Source organism: Hippopotamus amphibius, chromosome 7 (genome assembly GCF_030028045.1).
Source record: "Hippopotamus amphibius kiboko isolate mHipAmp2 chromosome 7, mHipAmp2.hap2, whole genome shotgun sequence".
Taxonomy (NCBI): Eukaryota; Metazoa; Chordata; class Mammalia; order Artiodactyla; family Hippopotamidae; genus Hippopotamus; species Hippopotamus amphibius.
The window spans coordinates 87676329-87697865 of NC_080192.1; the positions used below are offsets into that span (position 1 = coordinate 87676329).

At 36.5% G+C, this 21537-nt stretch overlaps 1 protein-coding gene across 13 annotated transcripts in view; it reads left to right on the forward strand.

The window, feature by feature from the left end:
• Positions 1-21537, forward strand: part of EXOC6B (exocyst complex component 6B) — a 648544-nt gene that overhangs the window by 376954 nt on the left and 250053 nt on the right. For all 13 annotated transcript variants that reach the window (XR_009054872.1, XR_009054873.1, XM_057743615.1 and 10 more), the window contains one exon: positions 884-1063. Coding sequence is in view for 11 of the 13 variants with exons in the window: in XM_057743615.1 (XP_057599598.1) it covers positions 884-1063 (180 nt within the window). In the remaining 2 variants the exon portion in view is untranslated. The remainder of the gene's footprint in view (positions 1-883; positions 1064-21537) is intronic.

The following is a 21537-nucleotide window of genomic DNA, read 5'->3' on the forward strand; positions in this document are numbered from 1 at the left end:
AAGTGAGAGGATTAGAGGCCTGAAAAGTAAAAGTAAAACTATGTCCTGAAAGCCAACAGAGAATGTGGTTATAGCAGAGAATGTTTACAGAGATCAAATAAGATCAGACTGAAAAATGAATATTGAATATGGTAGCCTGGTGGTTATGCGTTACCCTGGACCAGTCCATGTTGATGGATGGATTGTAAACTTTGCATTGTGGACTGTTTTGTCCTAAAAATGTTTTTCTTGGAGCTTTAGTCCCATAACACTTCTTAGAGCCTTTTATATGCCAGTGTGCATCATGATTCTTTTAAACAGGGTTTCTCAGACTTATTTGATCTAGGAACTTTTTTGCTGTTGTTTAAGCATTTTTCAGGACTGTTGTTATTTAGAGCATATTTTAGGAAATGTGTGGCAATCTTTGAAGAATCTTTATTATAAAGAATCTAGAAAGGTAGGATAATAACTAGTGGGAACATACAGCATTAAATTTAAAATTTCGGAATACTTATAATAAGCAAAGTGAAGAGACTAGCGATTATAAGAGAGGTTGATATTGCAGGAAGGGAGGTTCTTGGAATCCAGGAAGAGAAGAGAGAGAATAGAATCCTGAGAATGAGTGTAGTTTTGAACATCGATAAGAAAGTACAAAGAATGTAGATAGCTGAGGGCAGTGAAGGCAATTTCTCTATTTGGTAAATCAGAATAATAGCTTGTCTTACAGATATAAAATAGAAAAGACTCTCCTGAGCTTTTGAAAAAAAAAAGAAAAAAGAATGGAGAATGTGGTATTAGTTGATATTCTCAATTATGTTACTTAGTTTGAGATGTCTCCAAGCAGAGATTTCTGCTTTGCTTATACTGGAATTCTGAATGATTATTAAAATTTCATATTTCACAGGATGCCAGACATGCAGCTGAAGAAGAGATTTATACCAATTTAAACCAGAAGATTGACCAGTTTCTACAGCTGGCTGACTATGACTGGATGACAGGAGATTTGGGCAACAAAGCTAGTGATTACCTAGTAGACCTCATTGCCTTTCTACGTAGCACCTTTGCTGTATTCACACACCTTCCTGTAAGTGACAGTTGCTTTTCCTTTGTCCATCATATAAAAAAAGTTTCTTAAAATTTATGTTGGTGAAAGATGTTTGCTTCTGCTTTAACTATCCACGAAGCTGTGGATAGAAAAGCTCACACTCTAATTATCATCCCTTAATAAGATTTACAGACCTCTTCCATCATTTTTTCACTGATATTTACATTTTGTTTATTCTGAAAATGGTTCCTAATATTATGTCTGCTTATATCCCTTCTAAGTTCAAGGCAGTTAGTACAAACATGTAATGAATGCCTTGGTAGAAGAATAGAAAATTAGGAGTTAGAATTTTAGATATGTATCTTTTAATTCTAGAACATCCATTTAACTTTTTTGTATCCTCAAATTCTCTCGTGACATTCTCCATCTCTTTTCTAATTTGTCTATCTTTTCTCTATTTTCTTGAGGGTATTTATCACAGCCTTTCTAAAACTGAAGTATTGTTGATTTACAATATTATATTAGGGACTTCCCTGGCACTCCGTGCTCCCAATGCAGGGGGCATGGGCTCAGTCCCTCACTGGGAAACTACGACCCTGAATGCCTCATGGTGTAGCCAAAAAAAAAAAAAAAAAAAACTTACAATATTATATTAGTTTCAGGTGTACAGCATAGTGATTCAGTATTTTTACAGATTATACTCCATTAAGTTATTATAAGATAATGACTATAATTCCATGTGCTATATGATATGTCCTTGTTGTTTATCTATTTTATACATAGTAGTTTGTATCTCTTAATCCCTTTCTCCTGTCTTGCCTCTCCCTCTTTCCCTCTTTTCTTTTGTTTTTTGATCTTCATTTTATTTATTTCCTCTCTAATCTTTACTAGTTCCTTCCTTCTGATGACTTTGGGCTTTGTTTGTCTTTTTCTAATTTTAAGTGGTTGGTTAGGTACTTTATTTGAGGTTTTATTTATTCTTGAGGAAGGCCTGTATTGCTATAAATTTCCCCCTTAGAGCTGCTTTTGCTGCATCCCATAGATTTTGGAGTGTTATGTTTCCATTTTCGTTTCTCAACATATTTTCTGATTTCCTCTTTGATTTCTTCATTGACCAGTTGGTTTTTTTAGTAGGATGTTGTTTAGTCTCCACATGTTTGTGCTTTTCCTTTTTTTCTTCCTGTAATTGATTTCTAGTTTTATACCATTGTAGTGGGGATAAATGCTTTAATATCTGTCCCCTTAAATTTGTTCAGCCTTATTTTGTGGCCTAGCATGTGATCTGTCCTGGAGAATGTTCCATGTGCACTTGAAAGGAATGTGTATTCTGCTGTTTTGGGATGAAATGTCCTGTAGATATCTTTTAAGTTTAACTGTTCAAGTGTGTCATTTAAGACCACTGTTACATGATTGATTTTTTTGTCTGGATGATATATTCATTGATGTAAGTGAGGTATGAAAGTTCCCTATTGTTATGGTATTCTTATCAATTTCTCCCTTTATGTCTGTATTTACTTTATATATTTAAGTGCCCCTGTATTGAGTGTACATATTAATGAGTGTAATATCCTTGTCTTGATCCCCTTATCATTATAAAATGTGCTTCTTTATCTTTTGTTATACCCTTTGCTTTAAAGTCTATTTTATCTGAAGCAAGTATTGTTGCCCCAGCTTTCCTATTGTTTCCATTTGCATGAAACAATGTACGTGTATTTTACTTTGAAATGAGTCTCCTGGGCAGCATATACAAGGGTCTTGTTTTTTCATTTAATCAGCCACCCTCTATCTTTTGATTGGAGCATTTGTCCATTCACTTTTGAAGCAATTATTAATAGGTATGTACTTTTTGCCATTTTGTCACTTGTTTTCTGGTTTTTCTTGTAGTTCTTCTCTGTTCATTTTTTCTTCTTTTTGTTTCTTCCCTTGTGATTTTGTTGGTTTTCTTTGGTAATATATACCAGAGAATTCTTAGACTGTTTTCATTTTTTAAAATTTGCTCTCTTTTTTTGCTGTTCTGATTGGATGATTTCCATTATTCTACCAGATCACTTACACATTCTTCTGTATCACTTAGTTTGCTATTCATACTTCCTAGTGTGTTTTTAATTTCAGCTGTTGAATTTTCCATTTCTTATGGGTCTTTTAAAATATTTTCTATATTCTTACTAAAGTTATCACTATCTAGATATATTCTTTCCCCTAATTCAGTTAATATTTTTTTATAACCAATGGCTTGAATTCTTCATCAGGTAAATTGTTTATTTCTGTTTCATTATTTTCTCAGGTGTCTTTTCTTGCTCTTTCTGTTGAGAACAGTTTTTCTGACATTGCATTTTGCTTAACTTTCTCTGTTTCTATGAGTTTAGATGAAACAATTACCTATTGTGGTCTTGAAGGGGTGTTCATATGTGGCAGCACCCCTATGTGTGCCCAGTGCCTTTGGTGGGAGAGCTGGATTTGGGGTGGAAACAAGTCACATCTTTCCTCAGGATGTGCTGGTAGCTATCAGCTTGGTAGGGAGTGGGGCTAGAGATAGAGGAGCTAGAGCTGGCACCAGGTGTGAGGTGGGACTTCCTCTCTGCTCCATGGCCATCACCACCCTGTGAGGGGTGGGTCTGATCCCAAATTCCTAGAGCAGAAGCCCTGAAGTCTGGCCTGGGCCAGCTCTGTTCCCTTTAAGTGTGTGTTTCCCTCTTTTTCCACACTGGGACCCTTGCCTGAGTGGCAGAAAGTGCTAAAGTAAGTTGGGTCCATGGCAGCTGTTGGCTTGTGTTGATTGCAGACGGAGGTTCAAGCTGTGTCTGATATGCTGCCTATAATGTTCCCACAGTTGTTTCCCTTACTCCACTCTGACTCAGCAAGTCCCCATTGTCCCTCACAGCTGATCACTGGCCCCTCTCCCTATGGCCCCTGCCCTGTTGTGGAACCACACTATAGAGGTGTTGTTGCCTATGTGGACTCTCAGTGTGTATCAGGAAGTGAGCTATGTTTGAATGCTTCTATCAGAGATCTGGGCTGCTTGTGATGTTCTACTTGAGTAAGCATTAACAATGACCCCAGTCCCAGCCAGGCTCCACTCAAAGACTGGGTTGTCTTTACATCTCAAGATCCAGTTTTCTCTTTGGTAATGACTACCCCAGATTTAATACCCTGATGCAATGTGGAATGAGCAGCACTGGTGCATTGCCTCTGTTCAGGCTGAGGCACACACTGAGGTGGTTGTGGGAAACCTGGCAGCCACTAGAGCAAACCTCTTTCCACCCTGCCTTGAGGGTAACCCAGCACACATATGCTCTTCATGAGCAGAGTGCAGGCTTCACACCACCCACCTGTTAGTCCCAATGGTCCTCCAACCAGCCAAGGTGTCTTGTCTCTCCTGCATAGGACCCCAGACTTGGGCATCTGATCTGTGGCTCTCACCGCTCAGTACCCAGGGCAGGTGTCCACATATGTATTCTTCCTTTTACTCTGAGTCACATCCCAGGAACACAGGGCCCAGCCTGATCACTTTCTTCCATCCTACCTGATTAACTGTGTATCTTTCTTTTTTTTTTTTTCCTTTTATTTTTTTAAGCTCTTTATTGGAATATAATGCTTTACACTCTTGTACCAGCTTATGAGGTGCACCAAAGTGAATCACCTGTATTTATACACATATCCCCTCCATCCCGTGACACCCCCCCACCCTCCCGGTCCCAGCCCTCCAAGGCATCACCCATCATTATTGAGCTGATCTCGCTTTGTTATATAGCAGCTTCCCACTAGCTATCTGTTTTAAAGTTGGTAGTATATATATACCTATTCTACTTTCTCACTTCATCCCAGCTTCCCCTTTGCCCCTGCCCCCCCAACCCTGTATCCTCCAGTCCATACTCTGCATCTGCATCCTTATTCTTGTCCTGTCACTGGGTTCATCAGTACCATTTTTTTTTTTTTTTTAAATTCCGTCTATATGAGTTAGCATACAATATTTGTTTTTCTCTTTCTGGCTTACTTCACTCTGTATGACAGACTCTAGGTCTATCCACCTCATTACATATAGCTCCAGTTCATTCCTTTTTATAACTGAGTAATATTCCATTGTATATATATGCCACATCTTCTTTATCCATTCATTTCTTGATGGACATTTAGGTTGCTTCCATGTCCTGGCTATTGTAAACAGTGCTGCAATGAACATTATGGTATGTGTTTCTTTTTGGATTGTGGTTTTCTCTGAGTATATGCCCAGTAGTGAGATTACTGGATCATATCGTAGTTACAGTTTAAGTTTTTTAAGGAACCTCCAAACTGTTTTTCATAGTGGCTGTACCAACTTACATTCCCACCAACAGTGCAGGAGAGTTCCCTTTTCTCCACATCCTCTCCAACATTTATTGTTTCTAGATGTTTTGATGGTGGCCGTTCTGACCCGTGTGAGGTGATACCACATTGTGGCTTTAACTTGCATTTCTCTAATGATTAGTGATGTTGAGCATCTTCTCATGTGTTTGTTGGCCATCTGTATGTCTTCTTTGGAGAAATGTCTATTTAGGTCTTCTGCTTATTTGTGGATAGGGTTATATGCTTTTTTGGTATTAAGCTGCATGAGCTGCTTGTATATTTTGGAGCTTAATCCTTTGTCCATTGCTTCGTTGGCAAGTATTTTCTCCCATTCTGAGGGTTGCCTTCTTGTCTTATGGTTTCTTTCACTGTGCAACAGCTTTTAAGTTTGAGGTCCCATTTGCTTATTCTTCATTTAATTTCCATTATTCTAGGAGGTGGGTCAAAGAGGAGCTTGCTTTGATGTATGTCATAGAGTGCTCTGCCTAAGTTTTCCTGTAGGAGTTTTATAGTGTCCAGCCTTACATTTAGGTCTTTAATCCATTTTGAGGTTTTTTTTGGGTATGGTGTTAGGAAGTGTTCTGATTTCATTCTTTTACATGTTGCTGTCCAATTTTCCCAGCACCACTTATTGAAGAGGCTGTCTTTTTTCCATTGTATATTCTTGCTTCCTTTGTCAAAGATAAGGTGCTCATATGTGCTTGGGTTTACCTCTGGGTTCTCTATTCTGTTCCACTGATCAGTACCATACTGTCTTGATCACTGTGGTCTTGTAGTATAGTTTGAAGTCAGGAAGCCTAATTCCAACAACTCCATGTTTCCTCAAGATTGCTTTGGCTGTTTGGGGTCTTTTGCATTTCCATACAAATTGTAAGATTTCTTGTTCTTCTTCTGTGAAAATAGCCATTGGTAATTTGATAGGGATTGTGTTGGATCTGTAAATTGTTTTGGGTAGTATAGTCATTTTCACAATGTTGATTCTTCCCATCCTAGAAGATGGTATGTCTCTCCATCTGTTTCTATCGTCTTTGATTTCTTTCATCAGTGTCTTATAGTTTTCTTCATACAGGTCTTTTGCCTCCTTAGGTAGGTTTATTCCTAGGCATTTTATTCTTTTTGTTGCAGTGGAAAATGGGAGAATTTCCTTAATTTCTCTTTCTTCTTTTTTGTTGTTAGTGTATAGGAATGGAAGAGATTTCTGCGCATTAATTTTGTATCCTGCTACTTTACTAAATTCATCGATTAGTGCTAGCAGTTTTCTGGTAGAGTCTGTAGGGTTTTCTATGTATAATATCATGTCATCTGCAAAGAGTGACATTTTACTTCTTCTTTTCCAGTTTGGATTCCTTTTATTTCATTTTCCTCTCTGATTGCTGTGGCTAACACTTCCAAAACTATGTTGAATAATAATGGTGAGAGTGGGCATCCTTGTCTTGTTCCTGTTCTTAGAGAAAATTCTTTCAGTTTTTCACCATTTAGAATGATGTTGGCTTTCGGTTTCTCTTGTATGGCTTTTATTATGTTGAGGTAATTTCCTTCTATGCCCATTTTCTGGAGAGGTTTTATCATAAATGGATGTTGAATTTTGTCGAAAGATTTTTACGCACCTGTTGAGATTATCACATGGTTTCTATCCTTCAATTTGTTGACATGATGCATCACATTGATTGATTTGCGTATATTGAAGAATCCTTGCATCCCAGGGATAAACCCCACTTGATCATGGTGTATGATCTTTTTAATGTACTGTTGGATTCTGTTAGCTAGTATTTTGTTGAGGATTTTTGCATCTATATTCATCAGGGATATTGGCCTGTAATTTTCTTTTTTTGTGACATCTTTGCCTGGTTTTGGTATCAGGGTGATGGTGGCCTCGTAGAATGAGTTTGGGAGTGTTCCACCTTCTGCAGTATTTTGGAAGAGTTTGAGAAGGATAGGTGTTAGCTCTTCTCGAAATGTTTGATAGAATTCGCCTGTGAATCCATCTGGCCCTGGGCTTTTGTTTGATGGGAGATTTTTAATCACAGTCTCAATTTCTGTACTTGTGATTGGTCTGTTCATAGTTTCTATTTCTTCCTGGTTCAGTCTTGGAAGGTTGTATTTTTCTAAGAATTTATCCACTTCTTCCGGGTTATCCAATTTATTGGCATATAGTTGCTTGTAGTAGTCTCTCATGATCTTTTGTATTTCTGCAGTGTCAGTTGTTACTTCTCCTTTTTCATTTCTAATTCTGTTGATTTGCATCTTCTCCCTTTTTTTCCTGATGAGTCTGGCTAATGTTTTACCATTTTTGCCTATGAGTCAAATGTTGTTGTGCTCAGTGTTGTCACCAAGGTCTCTAAAACTGTCTTCCATTCCTTTTATTCTTTTTTCTCTTTCCTGCTGTGTGGCAGTTGTTTCCCCCAATTCTACCTTCCAACTCACTTTTTCGTTCTTCTGCCTCAGTTATTCTGCTGTTTATAGCATCTAAAGTATTTTTAATTTTGGTTATTTTGTTGTCCATTCCTGTTTGTTTGCTCTTTAGTTCTTCTGAGTCCTTATTAACTGTTTCTTATATTTTCTGTATTTTGTTATTGAGATTTTTTATCATCTTTACTCTCATTACTCTGAATTCTGTTTCAGGCAATTTTCCTATTTTCTCTTCATTTATTTGGTCTTGTGGGTTTTTTTCCTGCTCCTTTGCCTGCATGGTGTTTCTTTGTTCTCTCATTTTGTCTAATTTATAAGATTTGCTGTCTCCTTTCCCTTTGCTACCTGGTAGTAATTCCTCTTGTTTCTGCCTTCTGCCCCCTGTGATGGGGAGTTTTGTCCAGTGTCTTGAGTAAGCTTCCTGGTCGGGGGGGTCTGGTGTCTGCTTTCTGGTGTGTGGCTCTGTGTCTTTTCTCTGTGATGAGCAGGGCCTTGTCAGGTGGTGTGTTTTAGGGTATCTGTGAGGTTAATATGGCTTTAGGTAGTCTGTATGCTGATGGGAGGGTTTGTGTTTCTGTCTTGTTTGTAGTTTTGTGTGATGTGTCCAGCACTGGCAGTTGTAGACAGTCAGTCGAAGCTTAGTCATAGACTCTGATATGAGGCTCTGTGAGAGTTCTCTGCAGTTAATCTTCCCTGTGTCTGAGGACTCCCTGGTAGTCTAACATCCTGGATTCCGTTCTCCCTCCCCAGAGCCTCCTGCTTGACTTCTGATGGAGTTGTCCAAACTTCAGAGGTTGCTTGTCCTGGCAATAAAGGGGTTTAAAGAAGACTGTCCAAGCCCCAGACTAATGGCAGATTGTTGAGTCAAACAAATGCTAAGTGAAGGAAACACATACATGTATAAGGCACACAAATACTGAATCCAATAGAACATAAGGCACTAGAAAGACCTGACAGAAAAACCCCAGTATGCTAGCAGATAGTCGAAAAGAAACCAATGGAAATTCAAAACCAAAACAGGAGAAAACAAAAACAAAAAGAACAAAACAAAACAACAACAACAAAAAAACACACCACACACACAAACACAAATCCAGGGAGATTTTGAAAGCTAGGATAAAATATAATAAAGAGCAAGAGTACCACCAGGTAGACTGAAGAGTCTCAGAATGAAATCAGACAATTATACTTAGAACTAAGATAAAGATAGAACTTAATAATAAATACCAAAGCAGTGTGTCATCTGGAGAATAACGCAAGGATACAGAGCAGACCAATAATATTGCTTATAAGTATATTAAGATAAAATAAACTAAAAATGGATAGAAGGCAGGGCAACAGAAGAGCCTAGTGTGAGTGGAAATATGAAAAGAAAAAGAAAGAAATAGAAATGTATAAAAGATAGAGATGAAAAGAATGTAGGAGAGATACAGTCAGCACTCCAAAATGAAAAGAATGTAGGAGAGATACAGTCAGCACTCCAAAAAACTTAGCTAGAAATAGAAATATATAAAAAGGCTAAAAATAAAAATAGAATAAAAAATGTTATAAAATGTGTAGATCCCTTAGGACTAAGATTGTAATTAAAAAAAAACAACAAAAACAAAGCAAAACAAAAAAAAAAAAACTAGAGCTGACTCCAGAATGGACCAGATCAATAGAATTAATACTAATATTTTTGTTTCCTTGGGATCTCAGCTGTAAGTGTCCTTCTACCTGCCTTGGGCTTTTTGTATTATTCTGCGAGCTGCAGAGCTTCCTTTATTGTTTGTCTGTAAGCGCTGGTGTGTGGGGAGAGAGAGGGTACAATAGTGGCTCCTTCCCCAGGGAGTGAGTGAGCTGTGGTGCCCTGCCTGGGTCACGGTGGCTTGGGCAGCTCAGGCCAAGAGAGCAACTCCAACCACGGCTCCTCCCCACTGCTATGATTCTGCCCATGCGCCCTGCCTGAGTCATGGCACCTCAGTTGGCCGTGGTGGTGCCTGTTGCAGAGGGACACCGGTGGCTCAGGTGTAAGCAGAATGTCTCCAGAGCTGGGCTACTCTTCAGACTTTTGGCTCTCGGCTGCAGGCACTCTAGGCCAGCCCCGCCCGGTGGCCTTTCTTATCCCTGAGTCTGTTAGCTAGGCCCACAGGGGTCCTTCCTTTGTCCGTCTCAGGTGCCAAGAGAGAGGCTACACTCGTGGCGCCTCCCCACTGCTTGTGAGTCAGCAGTATTGAGCTGCCACTATGCTGCCCAGCTTTCCATGGTAGGCACTCTCTGCTGCCGATTTCTTCCCTCCTGTCCTCTCAGTCCGTCTCCCTACTGCCAACAACATTTCTCACCCTGAACCAGTTTTCCGGTTCCCCCGTTCCAGCTCCCAGACCCTCTATTCAGCTGTGAACCAACGTCTCAGTATGGGCATGCTGAGCCATGGTGCCGACCCTTCATGTGTTTCTCACTCTTTCCCATCGGCCACAGCTCAGCCACTTCACCCTCTTTGAGCAGTCCCAAATGCCTCCCTTGTGACCCAGGGAAATTACCCGTTGAAAAAGGGGTTTCCTTGTAAGATAAGGGATGTTTCCCCGAATTTGGCAATCTCCCTTCTGTTTCAGATCTCCCTGCCCTAGCGTGTGGGACCCATCCCTTTCCTTTCTTCTCCTCCTTTTTCACTTTTTTCCCCCCTCTGTCCTACCCAGTTATGTTGGGATCTTTGCAGTCCTTTCTGGTGTCCGAGGTTGTTTTCTGGTGTTCAGCTGGTTCTCTGTGGGAATTATTGCGTCTTTTGATGTATTCCTGATGCATCTGTGGAGAGGGATGCATTCCACGTCCTTCTACTTCACCGCCATCTGTCTTCTCCTGTGTGTCTTTCTTACAGCCTTGTTTGTATCGGATTCCTTCTGCCAGTTTCCATTTAGTTTTCAATAAGAATTGTTTGACATGTAGATGTATTTTTGATTGTTTCATGGGGAGGTGTGAGCTCCATGTCCTCTTTTTTTTTTTTTAATAAATTTATTTATTTTATTGGTTGTGTTGGGTCTTTTTTGCTGTGCGTGGGCTTTCTTTCAGTTGCAGTGAGTGGAGGCTACTCTTCGTTGTGGTGCGCGGGCTTCTCATTGCCTTGGCTTGTCTTGTTGCAGAGCACGAGCTCTAGGCACGTGGGCTTCAGTAGTTACAGCACATGGGCTCAATAGTCGTGGCTCACAGACTCTAGAGCGCAGGCTCAATAGTTGTGGTGCACGGGCTTAGTTGCTCCATGGCATGTGGGGTCTTCCTGGAGCAGGGATCGAACCCATGTCCCCTGCATTGGCAGGCAGATTCTTTACCACTGCACCACCTAGGAAGCCCTCCATGTCCTCTTAATCCACTCTCCTGGTCCTCTTCATCTGCAGTCGTTTTAAAGACATTTATTAATGTCTATGTGTAGTTCACTTACATATTGATTGTATTTGTTTCTGAGATTTGGGGGGTTTTGTTGTTTTGTTTGTTTGTTATCAATCTTATGGTCCTATCTCTTCCTACCATTTTTTTTGGTATATGTTAGACATTGCTTTTAAAATATGTAGAGGTTCTAAACGATATCATCTGCCACCAGAATCAGTTCATCCTTTCCCTTACTAAGTAACTAGAATGAGTGGGTGGGTTCTGGTTTGATCCTCATCACCTTAACCCAATCATGGACTGATCTGGGTTGAGCTTGGGTTGCAGTTGTAATGTACCTTTGGTTTACCTTTGTTGCTAGGATGTGGTTCTTCAGAGCGTTTAATGAGAGCCTGGCATATTATTGTCTCTTCAGTACCAATAGAACTATGGAAATTTCCACTTTTCAGATAAACTTATCTCTTCAGCCTCCTGTTTTTTTCAGGTTTAGAATTTGGCAAATATATTGAGTAGGAGTCTTACCCAGATCAACAATGGCCAACAGGAAAAAACGTGGTTAGAGATTGTCAATACCAATTCATTACTCCCTCAAGAGCGTTCAAGCTCCCACCTGAAATCCTCTTGAATCCTCCCACTAGTGATTCGGGTTTTTTGGTGGTTTTTTTTTTTTTTTTTTTTGAAACACTGTGAGACTGCAGGAACCCTTACTTTGCTTTTGAAATGTTTTGGCTTAGACCCTTATTTTCCTCAGCTGTGTGGCTTTAGAATTCAGAAAGTGTCTTGAGAAAGTTGGCCCTGAGATCTCTAATTTTGTTACTTCAGCCACATGGAAGCAGCAAAAATTCAGTGATTTTTTTTTCACCCGGGTAGCTGCTTTCTGCCTGGACCTAACCCAGATTCTCAGTCTGTTCCTATTCCTAGGTTTGCCAAATGCCTCCAGGGACAGTTTCAGATCCTCAGCTCACCTTTAACAGGTCTGCCCTCTTTGCAATTTTATTCCCTTTAGTTTTGCTTCCTAGTTTTCTGGTGTCTTTAAATATATGTTTTCTCTAATTTTTCTTTTTACTACTTTTCCTAGTTTTTGGTGGGAGCAGTGGCCTATAGAAAACTAGGTCATTTCATCTAGCTTCATCTTCATACCAAAGCCGGAGAAAGTAGCACAAAAGACAAAACTTATGAACTGTTATCACAATTATGGATAAAAAAATTTAGCAAGTCAATTCCAAAATGTTTTAAGAAAGTAATTTAGCATTAGTATGTAGGATTTATTCTAGAAATACAAGGATGGTTTGATATTTAAAAACCTAATAATATAATTTATCACAGTACTAGGTGAAGGAAATAATGTATATGATCATCTTTATGAATTCTAAAAAGGCATTGTATAACATCCAGCCTGCATTTCTTTTTTTTTTAACCACTTTATTGTAATATAATTGCTTTTCTGCTGTACAACAAAGTGAATCAGCTATATTTATACATATATCTTCATATCCCCTCCTTCTTGAGCCTTCCTCCCTCCCTCCCAATTCCACCCCTCTAGGTCATCACAAAGCACCAAGCTGTTCTCCCTGTGCTATGCAGCAGCTTCCCACTAGCTGTTTGTTTTACATTTGGAAGTATATATATGTCAATGCTACTCTCTCACTACATCCCAGCCTCCCCCCCATCCCAGTGTCCTCACGTCTATTCTCTATGTCTGCATCTTTATTCCTGCCCTGCCACTAGGTTCATCAGTACCATTTTTCTAGATTCCCTATATATGTGTTAGCATACAGTATTTTTCTCTGTATGACTTACCTCACTCTGTATGACAGACTCTGGGACCATCCACCTCACTACAAATAATTCAATTTTGTTCTTTTTTATGGCTGAGTAGTATTCCATTGTATATATGTGCCACATCTTTATCCTTTCATCTTTCGATGGACATTTAGGTTGCTTTCATGTCCTGGCTATTGTAAATAGTCAGCCTACATTTCTGATTTTTTAAAAAAGTTGCTAAAATACAAGCAATATACTATTTCAATAACATGATAAAGAGCATCTATATGAAATTCAGCAGCCACCATAGACTTAACAGTAGAAACTAAAAACATTTATTTGCATCAACATCAGAAGAATAGTGAAGATTCTTTTCAGCACTGCTTTAGAAATTCTATCAAATAAATGAGGTTAACAAAGAAGTAAATTACAAATGTTACAATGAGCCATGTATCTTATTATTCATAGATTATTATTGTGTGGTTGGAAAACTCAAGAAAATCAACTGAAAGATAGTTAGGACCAATAAGACTTTTGGTTACATGGTACACTTAGAAAACAAATCATCTTCTCTTATATTAGCAATACCCTCATGGAAAATATTGCCACAAAAGTGCCCTATTTGCTATTGAGGCATAAGATATAAGATCTCTGTGAATATGCTTAGCAAGGAATATAGCACAAATGTGGAAAACATGTCACAGAACAATTTAAAAGATACTTTATTATGTACAAATATATACAGAGTTCTAAGCTGAGAATTTTTTATATTGTAGAAAGTTTTTCCAAAATTATTCTAACTGCAGTGAATATCAGGTGAATTTGATGGTGGCAGGTTATCTTAACAAAATAATTCTACAATTCATTCTGAGACAAAATGGACAAAATTTTCCAAAAAGTATGAAAAAGAAAATTAATGAGTGTGGTCTTTTCAAGTATAGAAATATTATTATTAAGCAAAATAACTTAATTAATATCCTTCTTACACTGGAATAGTGTGGTTGATTAAAGGAATAGTTAAGTACAAAAATCTATAAATATTTCAACGCATAAGTAAGAATTTAGAATATGGTAAAGATAGCATTTAGCAATCACTGTTACCAATACTATCTGCTTATTTGGGTAAAAAGAATATTGTATATATCTCATATATCAAAACGAATTCTAGATCAAATACATGTTCATCTTTTTAAAAGAAAGAAATTATGGGGAAACCAATAGAAATATTAACAAATATTTCTATAATCTGAAAATGACTCACTGTCATGAGGATGACACCAAAGACTGAAATCATTAAGGAAAAGGTTAAAAATTTGACTACAAAAATGATATTTAACATACCTAAAATGTATTAATTAAGAAAATAGAATGTAAAAGTATCAGTAAAAACAATTACAGTAAATATTCTCAAAGGTTAATATCTGTAATGTATAACAATATAACACATTCATTCAAATTTAATAGGAAGACACAAGTTGATGAAAAAGTTTACAAAAGTTGTATTAAGGCAGTCAGAGGACAAGAAAAATAAAAGACTAATGATAACATGAACAAAACATGTAATTCTAGTAATAAGATATATATAAATGTCATGGGGGTATTTTTGCCTATAAACCTGCCAAAAGTAAATAAGAAAATAACATTCAATATTTGTGATTAATATTGCAGGAAATAGCTCTTCTGATACATTGCTGGTAGGCATATAAATGAGTATAATTTTCTTGGTGGTTAGTTTTTCAGTATTTCTCATAAATCTTTTACAATTTGTTTACCTTTTACCCTGCAGTCCCATTTATAGAACTCTAACTTAATGAAATAAATCATGGGTGTATTGTAAAATTCAGATATAAATATGTTCACCATAGTGTTATCTTTTGTATAGTGTAGAGTTGGGAATAAATTAAAAGTCCAGTAACAGATGTATTAGCTAAATAAAGTATATTCACACTATATCACATTATATATTGACATAATGTGATATCCATCATTCACTAAATTAATGTAGATGATATTTATTCATTTAAAAATTTGTTATTAATCTCTTAATTTTAAAAGCAGATTGCTTTTCAAACTGGTTGGAGGGAAGGCGAAGTTCAATGATGCTCTTGATTTTAATCCCCACATCACCCATCACCTTGTTCTTAAATGAAAAAGCCTGGAACCAAAAACAACAACAAAAAAGGGAATTCCCTGCAAGTCTAGTCGTTAGGACTTGGCCCTTTTACTGTTGGGGCCTGGTTTCAATCCTTGGTCAGGGAACTAAGATTCTGCAAGTCTTGAGGCATGGCCAACAAACAAACAAACAAACAAACAAAAGACACAAAAACAAACCAAAAAAACCCAAACCGTAACAATATGATCTCATTTTTGTTAATATCGATATAGGAGCATTATTCATCTATATTGTATATAGTGAAAATCTAGAGTTAAATACTCCCTGATTTAACTGTACTCATCTTTATATAGTCTGTAAGTTTTCCCTTTTGTTTATCTGTGTTAACAGGGTTTTTTAAATTTTTTTTCTGTCATGAAACATTTTTAATCCTGAATTGGGGGAAGGTGATGTTTAGAATCATTCTTCTCTGTCTCAAGATTATTTTGTCTTTGATAACTAATTTATATTAAAAATGCTTTTATTGGTGAAATATGTTTTTAATGTATTTCATATTTTGAAAGGAAAATGGCCAGTAGTATTTTGGTCATTATGTCTCCCCCAGAATTGTACAGTTGTTTGTGTGAGTAAGATTTTGGAGTCTCATAAGGTAAAAATGCAATACTTCAAATCAAAACCATTCTGTATAGGTGTTCTCTATATTCAAATTTCTTGTTTTTTTATTTCTCTATTCTTAAAATATAAAAACAATCCTCATATTAAGTGTTACTGTTCATACATGTCATATAATACAGTGGTTCCTATATATACAGTAGCTATCATATGTCAATACCATGCTTACTTCAACATCCAGGCCATTTAGAAGTAGTGCTCTGAATTAAACTCGTGTTTGTCTAACTCCAAATAGATGCTTTTTCCACCTGTAGAGTTGTGATCCTTGTTACACGGTTATATTGTAAGTAATTAGTTGAGGATTTTTTTTGTTTGTTTTTTTGTTTATTCTAAGCTGCCACTGCTACCTAAATAATATACAATAACCTCTTAGTATAGATTGAGTTGATCCTACCATTCATAATCACCTTACCACTTACCATTCAGAATTGAAGTTGGAGGTTATTCACAGCACTGGAGCCTCAATATGGCTTTCATAATTGCCATGTTTTTATCTTGTCTAATATAAAGCTGTCTTTCTGAAGCCGCACTTTCAAAAAGTAATCATAGTCACCAACTATTGTATTCGTTAGAATCAAGTTAGTATGATTTCTAAAACTATCCCTTGTTCTGGTTTTCCACAGAGAGCAAAATAGACCACTCAGCATTTATGTTCATGTTCTCTAGCATGCTAGGTAATTTCTTTGTGGAACCTCATTTTAGTAAAATGTATTAGCAAAATAGAGCTGTGTTTAAAATTCACTCATGCATTATTAGCGAAAGATGAGAAAGGAAGGAGCTAGCTATTTCTGAGAACCAGAGTCACTTGTCTTTTAATAAATATGAATACTTATTTTCATTAAAAAAATTCCCTAACAAGAGTGACTCTCTGTCAAAGAGGGATGGAATGATAGGAGATATGGATATATCAAGAACTGTAAAGAAAAAAGCAAAGACTATCTTGTTCTCTTACATTTTGAAGTCCCCAGTTTTTCTTAACTTCTCAGGGATGTTTTATCACCCCAATAGAAACAAAGCTAAAAGGGTATGTCAGTGTGTGTGTGTGTGTGTGTGTGTGTGTGTGTGTGTGTGTGTGTGTATGAGAGAGAGAGAGATGTTGTCGTAGATTACACTTCACTAGACAGTGAATGATGAAGGGGAAATTTTTGAAATTTGCAACTATTTTTCCCTTGAAGTTTTGGTGAGCAAGGTAGCTTACCTCTTTTCATGAGGCACCCACAAATCATTGTAATAATAAGGTTTTCCACAGTTAGACTTCTAAAATGTTGCTGTGTCCTTTGAATTAACAGATGAGGTAAGCACACAAGCATTTTTTCAGCCTCCAATTGTATAATTTACAGTTGCATGCATAGCTACTCATTTTGCATGCTCAGCGTAAGAACGTACTTTTGAGAGTTTGTCCTTGTTATTCTGATAATTATCTTTTAGAGATGTTTGAGAGAGAGGAAATACTGTCTCAAATAACGGACCCAGAGGAGGGAATCTTGAATTAGTTTTCTCTGTCTGCTGTTAATGTTAATTTATATGACCTGGGGCAAGATCTCTTTTAACCCACCTTGGTTTGCCTTAGTTTCTTTGTCTGAAAATACAGTGATACCTGTCCTTGGTCATCCTTCCTGGGCAGTTACTTGATAGGTCATCTTTAAGGGAAAGTTATTCTCTACATACAAGTTCCTGAAATTCTTCCTGCCTAAGCCCTTTAAAAACGGACATTTGTCGTAGCACACCATTTAATTCTGTGAACTACTGCCATCTCAGGACTAACCAAATTCTTCTGTTTATTTAGAAACTGTCGATACCTCCCATTAAGTACAAAAGCTGCTCTGTAATCATCAATACTTTCCATAATATGACCCCAAACTACCTTTTTGTCTTTCTCTCTCAATTTTCTAATTGCCCAAGATATTCCTTTCCAAACTGAGATATTGCTGTTTGTCAAGCACACTCCTCTGTTTTCTACTCTTGGTATTTTTTCATGCCTTTTTGTCTTCTTTAACTGCTTCTACCCTTTAACTATATCTATTGAAATCTTACCCATCCTTCAACGCTCATTTCAAATCCCACACCTTCTATGAAGTCTTCTCCAGTTCACTTAACCAGATGTGACATCTTCCTTTTTTGTGGCACTTCTTTTATGGCACTAGTCTAATTCGGTCTTGGGTGGGATGTTTCCTTCATTTGTGTGCTTACTTCAGGAAAGGGGTGGGTGGTAATTAAGATGTATGTGTGCCAGATGCTTTACACGTGTTATACATCATCTAGTTAATGAAGACTCAAAATACCTCAGTCGGTTAAGTATTACATTTTCGTAATGAGAACATGAACTCGGGAAGTAATGTACTTTGTAAGAGATACAACATATAGGTGGCAGGGTCAGGATTTAAATAAATTTATTTGAATTTAAAACTTTTCCATTTTACCATCCTGCCTACTAGATTGATTGCCAGCTGTAGGGCTGAACTCTGGATAGATGGAGACTTTGTCTTATTCATTTCTAGCTCTGTACAGCTCAGCATCTCCCATGAATTGGTGCACAGTAAGTTTTTGTAGAGTTCTTATTTTGAATAATAAAACAAATGAATTCCTACCTGGGGATTGAAAACCATTTTTGGATCATGTACATTATTAAAAGTAATCATTTAATTATTGAAAATATAAGTCATAAACTGTGATTCTGAGACAAGGACCAAAGATTTGTTTCGGTTAAAATTCTAAACTGGTCTTTCTCCTTCCATATTCTCTCAAGTTTACCCAAATAAAAAAGATAATTATTTTTCAGGTGACAGAATTTTAGTTATGAGAATGCCTTGCCTTTGTGTATTACTTTATAATATTCAAAGTTCTTTTGCATATTCTAATTATCTCATTTTTTAAAAATAACCTCTGTGATGTATGAATAGTTATTATTTTTTACCATGGACAGAAATGGAAACTGAGACCTAAAGTGATCTTGCCCAAGGTCAGAAAATGATTTATTAGTAGGTGTAAATCTTACGTTTTTTACTCTGGGTCATGCTTTCGCCACTATATAATACTCTCTCTCAATATTTAATAACAGGTACTATCTTTTGAGTACATATCACGCACCAGGTACTATATTAAGCATGTTTTCTTTGTGTGTTTTTGTGTGTATGAATTTGTTGCAAGGAATAAATGAGAATGTACATACATCATATATGTGTGTGTATATATATGTATGTGCATGTGTATAAGAATATATGCACACACATATATATACACTCATATATTCTTTGCAACAATTTTGTAAAACAACTATTATTATCCCATTTTACAGATGAGAAAGTAAGATTTATTAACATGTCAAAAATTAATCATCTAGAGGTAGTAGATACCTCTAAACTATATATGTGAGAAACACTAGGCTATGTTCCATGGAGCCATCATTTAAATGTCATTTCCTCTGTGAGATTCTTGATCAGTATTTTTTGTTAAGTGAATAAAATTTTAGTCATTATGACATGAACAGTTCCCAGTAGGAGAGATAAATTGTGGTAATATGCCAGAAAGTAGAAACTCTGTTTGATGGTGGGAAGAATACCAGTAAGTGGGTTGCCTCTTTCTAACCTAAACTAGGTCCCTTAGCTGAAATCTCATATGGCAATTCTTTCATCTACTATTCATAATGATTCTCTAAGTGAGCTCAAACCTTATGGTTTTCTCTGGAACAAAATAAGGAAGTTTTAGGTGTCCTCAAGGATCAGAGGCATCAGAGCCTTAAGGGTATCATCTAAATTTTTCTTCAAATTAATTATATAGGTAGAGCCAGTGTCCAAGAAATTTTTATTTCATCTTTTTCCTCTGATGGAGCAAAAATTACAGATTTACTGATGATTTTTCTGTCTACGGAGAAACTGATTATGTTCCTTTTTCTGTAGATTTTGGTTATTTGAGCTAGATAGAGTACTTTGAAATAAAAAAAAATAGCTCATTGTTAGTGTGGTATTGGAGTTGTGAGTTTAGTTAGTCACTCACATCCCTTAGGAGTTTCATATTTCTTCAGAGATATCTTTGTGTATTTAGCTATTACTTAGTACTTTTCCCCCATAAAGCTATTACCAATAGCCACAGCCATTCTTTCCAGTAGTATTCAGCCAGTAGTCCTTTGCCTCTTTAATGATGTTGATCGTTGGATTGTCTTCTGGTCTTATAATTAGTAAATGAAAGAGTAAGACAGTTTGATTCCAAATACTAATCCTTCTAACTCTTTATTTGGTGATAAGATAGAAAATAAGGAGAATCTGGAGCTTAAAGGACTACAAAATCCTACAACTTTAACGCTCCATATCCAGTATGCTATTTAAGAGTCAGAGATACCGTGAGAACATCTTGGATACTGCTGTATCTGGTCATCTTAATATCTTGGATACCTTTATAAAATGGAAAGGAGGCTGCTCTGATTTTTTCCTCATCGGTGCTGGGGTAATGGGAAGCTGGGTATTTTCTGAGGACAAAATGATTATTTCTATATTGCCTTTAAGAGCAAATAATTTAAAACAACCTTAATTGTATAATAACAGGTAAAAGGTTATATAAACTATAATAATGTTCAGTGAACTATTATGCATTTATTAAAATGAATTTTGTGAATATTAAATAATAATATTGGAAAATATTTATAATACAATGTTAAATGAAAGAAGCAGAACGAAAATTTTGTAAGTATAATGATTACAAACGTGTAAAACTCTAAAAACATGTTAAAGTTCAGAAGGAACTATGTTAAATGTAATTATTTGTGTTTGTGGTAAGGCTTCCTAATCTTCAAATTGTTGGTATTTTATAATTTTTCGTTATTGGTATTTTTAAAAATATTTAACCATTTGCTATATTAAAAAAACCTGATATTCATAACTCCTCTTTCAGTTCCTATTTGCCTTTGCTCATACAATAGTGAAAGGAAAAAAACCCCCACATTTTTAAGTTTATTTTTGTGCTGGTCTTCTTCATTTAGCTCATTTCAGTCTGCAGAGCAACCCCTTTTTACAGACTAAATTTAGATATAGACAGTAAGTTATTGCCCAAGATCATACAAGAATACATGGTAGAAGAGATACTTATATTGAGGCCTCTCTTGCTGAAGCCCATGACCTTTTGCTATAGTAAGCGAGTTGTTTTTTCCTAAAATTTCAAAGACTAAAGAAGATGTTTGGAACATGTAGGGATGCTGTAGAGTTGAGGTATCCTAGTAAAATTATAGGCAAGAGGACTGAGAAACATGATTGAGATTAGATCAGGGATAATAAATCATAACTGAGGACAACTGAGGGTGTGTGGTCATTAAAGGAGGAACATAAGGCAGAGTTTATCTTTATGCCAGTGTATTTCCAGATATGTATTCTAAAAATACTAGTGTCTGTCATGCCCTCGTTTCATCAGTTTTTAATAATTTGTACACCTTCTAGTGTAACTCTTGTTCATACTACATATATTTCCCATAATTCCCTTAGATAAACCCTTTGACTTCAGCCGAGTATATCTGTTCATTGTTCCCAAACATACTATGCTTATTCCTGGCTGTAGATTTTTGTTTATACTTTTCTTTCTCCTTAGAAGGGCTTCTCATCTCACTTCAAAATATTTCCTTCCTTTGAAATACAATTCAAAGCCTATTTTCCCCAGAAAGTCTTTCAGAACTGGTCCCCTTCCTCCCCAGAAGGAGGAAAATCCCAAGGGTTTGACTTTCTTGTAAATGTCTATAGATCTTATTGTGTCAATTCTCTATTTGAAATTTAAGATATATTATCTTTAATTATTACTTTTTCTGTATATTCCCATTATCATCAACTCAGATTACAAGTTCTTTGAAAGAAAATGTCTTAGACTTTTTAATATATCCAACACTGGGTAAGTATCC